Source organism: Octodon degus, unplaced genomic scaffold (assembly GCF_000260255.1).
Source record: "Octodon degus isolate 3935 unplaced genomic scaffold, OctDeg1.0 scaffold00272, whole genome shotgun sequence".
NCBI lineage: Eukaryota > Metazoa > Chordata > Mammalia > Rodentia > Octodontidae > Octodon > Octodon degus.
Window position 1 is genome coordinate 1,024,005 of NW_004524848.1, and position 6,963 is coordinate 1,030,967.

Genomic DNA, 6,963 nt, shown 5'->3' on the forward strand with positions numbered 1-6,963 from the left:
GGTGGAGAGGCTGTGGGGAAAAAGGAACCCTTCTCCACTGCTGGTGGGAATGTAGACTGGTGCAACCATTATGGAAATCAGTGTGGGGACTCCTTAGAAAACTTGGACTGGAAATCCCATTTAAACCAGCTATTCCTCTACTGGGAATTTTCCTGGAGGATCTGAAAATATCATATCATAGGGATATATGTGTGCCTATGTTTATAACAACATAATTTGTGATAGCGAAATCTTGGAGACAACCAAGATGCCCATCACCTGAGGAATGGATGAAAAAGATGTGGTATTTTTATACAATGGAATATTACTCAGCTATAAAGAATGATAAACTCGAATCCCTCATATTGAAGTGGAAGATATACTCATAAGTGAAATCAACCAGACACACATGTGTAAATATCATATAGTCTCCCTAGTATAAGAACTCAAATGAAGAAATACAAATAGAAAGGCATAATACAAGTAAAAGGAAAGCAAGAACTGGAGGACTAACTACTTAAGAGAGGGAAAGCAGAAGAGCTAGGAAACATGACAGTAACAAGCCATACAGTTATATGTAGAAGATGGGCAAGGCAATGATCCTGAGAATCTCCAGAAGATTTTTGAAGCTAGCAGTTAATTGGAAAGATTCTCACCCTGAGTAACTATATACTGACACCTGTGAACTAAGCAACTGCACTGAAGATGGCAATTTGTAACAGTAAGGTCATGCTTGGAGTGCCTGTCATTCTGGTCTTCTGAATATGGGCTGCTTTTCATGACATGCCAGTTGCTGCTACGCTGTCTCTTGGATAGATGATTGTTCAAAAAGAAGGGGGTGGTGAATGAAGGCAGGAGACAGGAAAAGGAATGTTGTGTGACTGTCATGCTTCAAGGTTGTATATGGTCAGATTTTTAGACTTACATGCAAACGTAAGAATTATATAATATTTATACGTATTTTTAAAATATATTCTAACTTTTAAATGTTTTTCATCATATTCTGTAGGGACTTAAAGTTCAACATACCAATATTTGATGAAAAATACGTGTTCCATGTTATGCCTAAGATGTTTGATATTCAGACAGATAGTGAGGTTAAGCTTAACAGCCTAGGTTGTAAGGTAATAACAATAAGCTTCTCTTCTGGAGGGTTAACAACCTAAGTTTGCAGAGCAAAATTAGAGAAAAAGGAGGGCTGCAAGAAAAGCCAACATCTTGGCCCTAGCCTTCCAAGGTCAATTAAAACTCAGGACATATGACAACTTGTAATGTAACGTCATGTAACTCAGTAGTGTCCCAAATTTTCTGATCAAGGAGATTATGGGGCCAAAGAGGAACATGATCGATGATGTAGAGTGTGCCTAAGGAGAGTCACATGGAGAGAAAACATTCTCTCAGGCTTTCACAGAGAGCACACTGGCCAAGCAATGGCCATGACTCATCCACATGGCTGACACTGACAAAGGTTCTACAATCTGAGGTACAGGATCTCAGGATAAATCCTGAGGGGATTTCACTGACCTTATCAGACCCAAAAGCTACAACTCTTGTTGCATAGGTCCTGCTTTACCTTGGTCTTAACCATCCAGCAGAAAAGTATAAAAACGAAGTATAAGAAGTAAAGCCATGATGCTATGTTGAGCTGTAGGGGACTCAGGTCAACAATTTCTGACATTGCCAGTCAAGCGGAAGACTCAATACTATTATGGACTACTGGACTCTTTTAGAATATTTTGCTGAGTTCACACATCTATAATATTCAAATAATGGAACTAAACCAAAAAAGAGGATACAGATGAATGTCCAATTTGTATCTGTGTATTCAAAATGGTTAGGATAGATATATAGTTACATTCTTTTAATGAATAGCGGGATTTGTTCTAATAGTGTCTGTACATAGGCTATCATGTCCGCATCTTGTACAGCAATTAACCACTAGGAAGAATGTATGAAATGTGTTAATTATTGAAACTGTCCTCCCAATTTGGTTTGAAACTGTCTCATTGCTATTTGTTTCTCAATAAAATTATGCGAAAAAAAAAGAACACAGCATACTGTTTTATATATTTTTTACTTATATTGAACTATTTCAAATATTAGTAAGACTCTAAAAGACTACCAAAGAAAAAAATATACACATATAAGTTTTTATAAAAGTAGTCTATTCTTTTGGAAAACAAACCAAAGCTAAAAGGAGCATGTAGGTACAAGGCACAATACTACAAGCACCATCGCTACTCTGATCAATTCTAATCACCATCTCACACCCTAAACCAGAGTACAGTCTCCCATGCTCCCTACCTTTGTGAGGACTGCTGTGTGCTCCTCTCCACAACTAATGTAGACAACCTTCTGAGTTCTTAAGAGTTTCACGTGGCATGGAGACTCTCGATCTGCAAGATAAATTAAGTATCAGAATGGCACTGGTCATGGAAATAAAACATACTCAACCATCTTAGCCTGATCTGGGTCCTCAGGCTTCCTGCCTGCACCTCTACTTTGATGTCCAACAGACCTCAACAGATTCCCATTTCTAACACTGCACATTTCCCAGGTCACCCCATTTCTACCCCATGGGCCACACATAGCAACTTATCCTTCCATCTTTTCCTTGTTCTAAACCACACATCAATGAGCAAATCAACTGACTTCACCTGTGAACAGTAGAAAACTGGCTTACTCCCACTCCCTCCAAACTGGTCTACCCTTTGGCCCAACACAGCTATAGTCAAACTGAACTGTTCTTCCCAGAAAACATAAGTGTCAGGCTGAAGGGAAGATCAGTCCCTCAGCACAGGTGAAGTCCTACATTCAATCCTCAACAGGAGAAGAGAACAAAACTCTAAATGTCTTCCCCTCTCAATAAGCAAGTAAAAACCCTCACCCTGCTGTGCAAAGCTTCAAGTAACAAGGTGTGCACTCCAGCTGACCTCAGCTGTACCAGCTTCTTCCTTTTGGTCCAGCTCTAGCACACATCACATAAGAGCTGTTGTGAGCCTAAGGCTCTATTTGGACATGACTCTCCCAGTACCCAATCTGTCTGCCAGCATTGTTCTCAGCTCAGCACTGTTCCTGCCACAAACACAGGATGTCATAAAAAGATAAAATGGAGCACAGAATCTTGCAAGCAACAGGACATCTCAAGATACCCAAACACTTACACCGGACACTTCAAGGACTTTGCCCACTAAGACATGAGAGATCCAGAACTCTGACCACTGACGTTTACTAAGATCTTCCCACCTAATGTCCTTTGTCTTCTTTCAAATATTACGTTAAAAAGCCCACTTCTCTTTCTTCTCTACAGACAGCCTTTTCACCCTGTCTGCCTGCACCCAGGCACAATAAATTCCATGCTATGTTGCTTTTACACAAACTCGGTGGTCTTAGCTGGTCCCTGCCTCACACAGTTCCTTACAGTAAGTCCTGTTCTCTCTGGACAGAACGTTTTTCTCCCAGATATCTACATGTCCTACTTCTGACAAGATTCTATTCAGACATGCTCTTGTCAAAAAGATCTTCCTGAACACCTTATGTAAAACAGGAAACTTAGTCTCAAACTCTCTGATGTATTTACTGGTTTGTTTGTGTCTACCCACTAGAATACAAGCCACAGATGTTCTCTCCTCACTTAATTCCTAACGCAGGGCAAGCACACAGCAGATCCTCATGAGGCATGTATTAAACAGATAAATGTGTTTTTGAATGCTAGCAGTATAGATAAAAGGTTTACCTACCTTTTTCATCACTGAGTCCCAGTTGCCCTGCATTATTCATCCCCCAGCCAAAAACAGCTCCTGAGAGAGACAGGGCAAAGCTGTGAGCCCCTCCTGCAGCCACCTGAGCCAGCGGGATCCCCTCCAGGGACCTCACCCTCTGAGGGCTGGCTTGGGAGGGGAACTCCTTCCCTAGGCCCAGCTGTCCATGGCTGTTCTTTCCCCAAGTAAAGAACTGGCCGTCTAAAATAAAAAACAAGAAAATTGGTATCACAAAATAAAATATATACACAAAAATAATCCAGTTGTCAAAGTCATTCAGTAGTAGTCCCTACACAATAGCAAGGGAGCAGAGACACTACATGCTGTAAGACGCAAAGCCACAACTGCCACCTGATACAACACAGTTAAATAAGCTGAGTTGTGCCACCTTTCAACACTATTAACACTTCTACAAACAATGTATTGAAGCTTTAAGTAAATTCAGCTTTGAACAGGACAATTACCAGGCTCAGATCTACTAAGCAAGATGAACTTAGTTCTGGCCTCCCTAAAACCAAGAGGCCCAGGACTTCAGGAGTGCAGCTATGACCACCGATTCCTCTGCAGAGGACTAAGCAGATGTGTAAGCATAAATATACTGCAACACAATATGATTTTATTTCGTAGCTTACAATTCTCTAACTCCTAGTGGAATGGAGTTTGAAAATAAGCTAAAAAAATTTTTTTAAAAACTATATGCTCAAGAACACCCAAGTAAGGAAGGTCCTTCTATTTTTGTATGACTACCTACCTCATTGTTCACACTCTGAAGAAAGAATGCACTAGGCAAAAGGCTGTCTGCTTACCAGTTAAGGGGTTTGAGGCAGACAATACATAACTTAAGGACAGAAAGGTTTTCAAAGCTAACATAGTATAATATATACTCAATGTATTACCAGCTGCAAGAGCCAAGCAATGCCAGTTGCCACAGGAAACTTGCAGTATAGTCTGCTGGTTCAGCTTTTGTATCAACCTAAAACAGAAAAGCTTTAAGATAGGCTTTCACATGCAAACATAATCATCAGAAATATCCCCAATTACATAAATATTATTGTTTAAAACAAACAACAAGGCTGGAGATGTAGCTCAGTGGTACAGGGCTTACCTAGCCCTAAGCCTGAACCTCAACACAAATAAATAAACTAAAGCATTCAGACACTTAGACCCTTTCCTACAATTCTGTTACTTCCCACCTTGTCATCTCCAAATCCAGGTGAGATATGAGGGGAGGGGCAGCAACTCCTAAGCTCTTGGAATCGGAGTGTTTTAGTTTCTTTTTGTATATGACTGAGGTGATGACTGGGTCACAATCCCTAGTTAGCTTTTAAATTTATAGAGCAAGGCAGGATTAAAGGGCTGGGACTTTTAGTCCCATAACTCTCAACCTCTGGGGAGGTGAGGAAAGAATAAAAGTTTCACTCATCACTGATGGGGAAGAATGTAATCAGCCGCACATATGCAGTAAGTATCCATAAAATCCTGAAAGGGCAGGTTCTGGAGTTTCTGGGCAGCTGAACATCTCAGTACAGCTGGGTAACGAGTTCAGAGAGGCACGGAAGCTCCATGCCCTTCTTCCACACCTCACCTCAAGCAACTCTCCTCTATATTTGTAAGAACCTTTATAACAAGTCAGTCAGAATGTTTCCCTGAGTTCAAAGAGTTACACAAGTAAAGTGATTGGACCCAATAAAGGAGTTACAGGAACTCCAGCTTAGAACTGGTCATTTAGAAGTATAGGTGAAACAACCTGGGGCTTGTGATTGGCAGTGAAGTTGAAGGGATGGTCCTGGGGACTGGGTCCTCAGCCTGTGGGATTCAACTAGGAGACACATGGCTGGGTCTGAGGCTACAGAATTGCTTGCTTACAGGTGCAAACAATTCCTCACACATTTTAGGAGAAAGAATATTTTCCTAGGCACACACAAAGACATAAGGAATAAGGTACAGAAGAGATTGTTAAAAATATGACTAATGTCTAAACAACTTTCATGAACCCGCAAAATTGTTTTTCTGGGGATATATCCAAAAAGTAAAAGCAGAATCCCAGGAGCTACCTGAACAAGCATGTTCAGAGCACCATTTTAAGATCTGAAGGCAGAAGCAACCCAAGTGACTGTGAAGAATGAATAGCTAAACAAAATGGGGTACAGGCATACCCTACCTTGTTCTACTTCACTCCACTGGCTTTGTGCTATTGAGTTATTTACAAATTGAAGGTCTGTCAAAACCCTGTATCTAGCAAGTCTCTTAGTGTTATTTTTCCAATGGCTCAGTGATCATCAGCATTTTTAGTAATGAAGTATTTTAAATTAAGGTATAGAAACTATTTTTTATACGTATTGTACTACAGTGCAGGGTAAACATATTTATAAATATGAGAAAAATAAAAAAAATTGTGTGACTCACTTTGTTGTGATATCTGCTTTTACTGCAGTGGTTTAGAGCTAAATCTGCAATATCTCCAAGGTGTACCATAAAATGCAATATGAATCACCTCAAAAAAGAAGAAAATAAGCACAGTGGCATATGCCTATAATCCCAACAACCTGGGAGGCTGAGGCAGAAGGATTTCAAGTTTTAGCTCCAACTGGAAAACAGCAAGACTCTGTCTCAAAAATTAAAAAATAAATAAAAGAAGGCCTGGGGTTGTAGCTCAGTGTGAAGTCCTAAATTCAATCCTCAATAGGAGGGATTCCGACATGTTTCAAGGATAAACATGGGGGACATTATTCAAAGTGAAATATGCAAGTCACTGTATGGTATGATTCTGTTAGTAGGTTGGGCCTGAGGATCCTGGGCCTGAAAATAAACCTATTCCACCCTACCAGAATAAAAGTTTGTAGGTTTACTGACTCTCTTCACAGAAAAAAAGAAGTTTTAGGACATGTCAGTTAAAGACATGAGAGGGTTTATTAGACAAAGATACAGAACATACCCAAGAGTCGAGGACAGGAGCTCAGAGAAATGAGGCGCATTACAGACGGGGATGACATAAGATGTATACTTTTAGAGTCTTATTAGACTCACATGCTACCTATGCAGGTCTGAAGTTGAGATCTGCTGCCCACCATTATTGCTACTTCCTTAGGGTTAAAGGAAGCAAAATCTACAGGTGAAAAGACAGGTCCACAGCATGATTTTATATGTTTATTATCTTAAAGACCTTTAAGATATTTTTTGGTACCACAGACTCAGTGGAAATTCAGAAGATTATCAATAGCTA

The 6,963-nt window shown here is 40.1% G+C and overlaps 1 protein-coding gene across 8 annotated transcripts in view; it reads right to left on the reverse strand.

The window, feature by feature from the left end:
- Herc3 (HECT and RLD domain containing E3 ubiquitin protein ligase 3) overlaps positions 1 to 6,963 on the reverse strand; it is a 202,457-nt gene that overhangs the window by 86,244 nt on the left and 109,250 nt on the right. For 7 of the 8 annotated variants that reach the window (XR_002819192.1, XM_023706831.1, XM_023706833.1 and 4 more), the window contains 3 exons: positions 4,637 to 4,713; positions 3,720 to 3,941; positions 2,284 to 2,375 (listed from right to left, as the gene is read on the reverse strand). Coding sequence is in view for 7 of the 8 variants with exons in the window: in XM_023706831.1 (XP_023562599.1) it covers positions 2,284 to 2,375; positions 3,720 to 3,941; positions 4,637 to 4,713 (391 nt within the window). In the remaining variant the exon portion in view is untranslated. Of the gene's footprint in view, positions 1 to 2,283; positions 2,376 to 3,719; positions 3,942 to 4,636; positions 4,714 to 6,963 lie in introns of those variants that run through there. The other variant, XM_023706835.1, reaches the window with a different exon arrangement.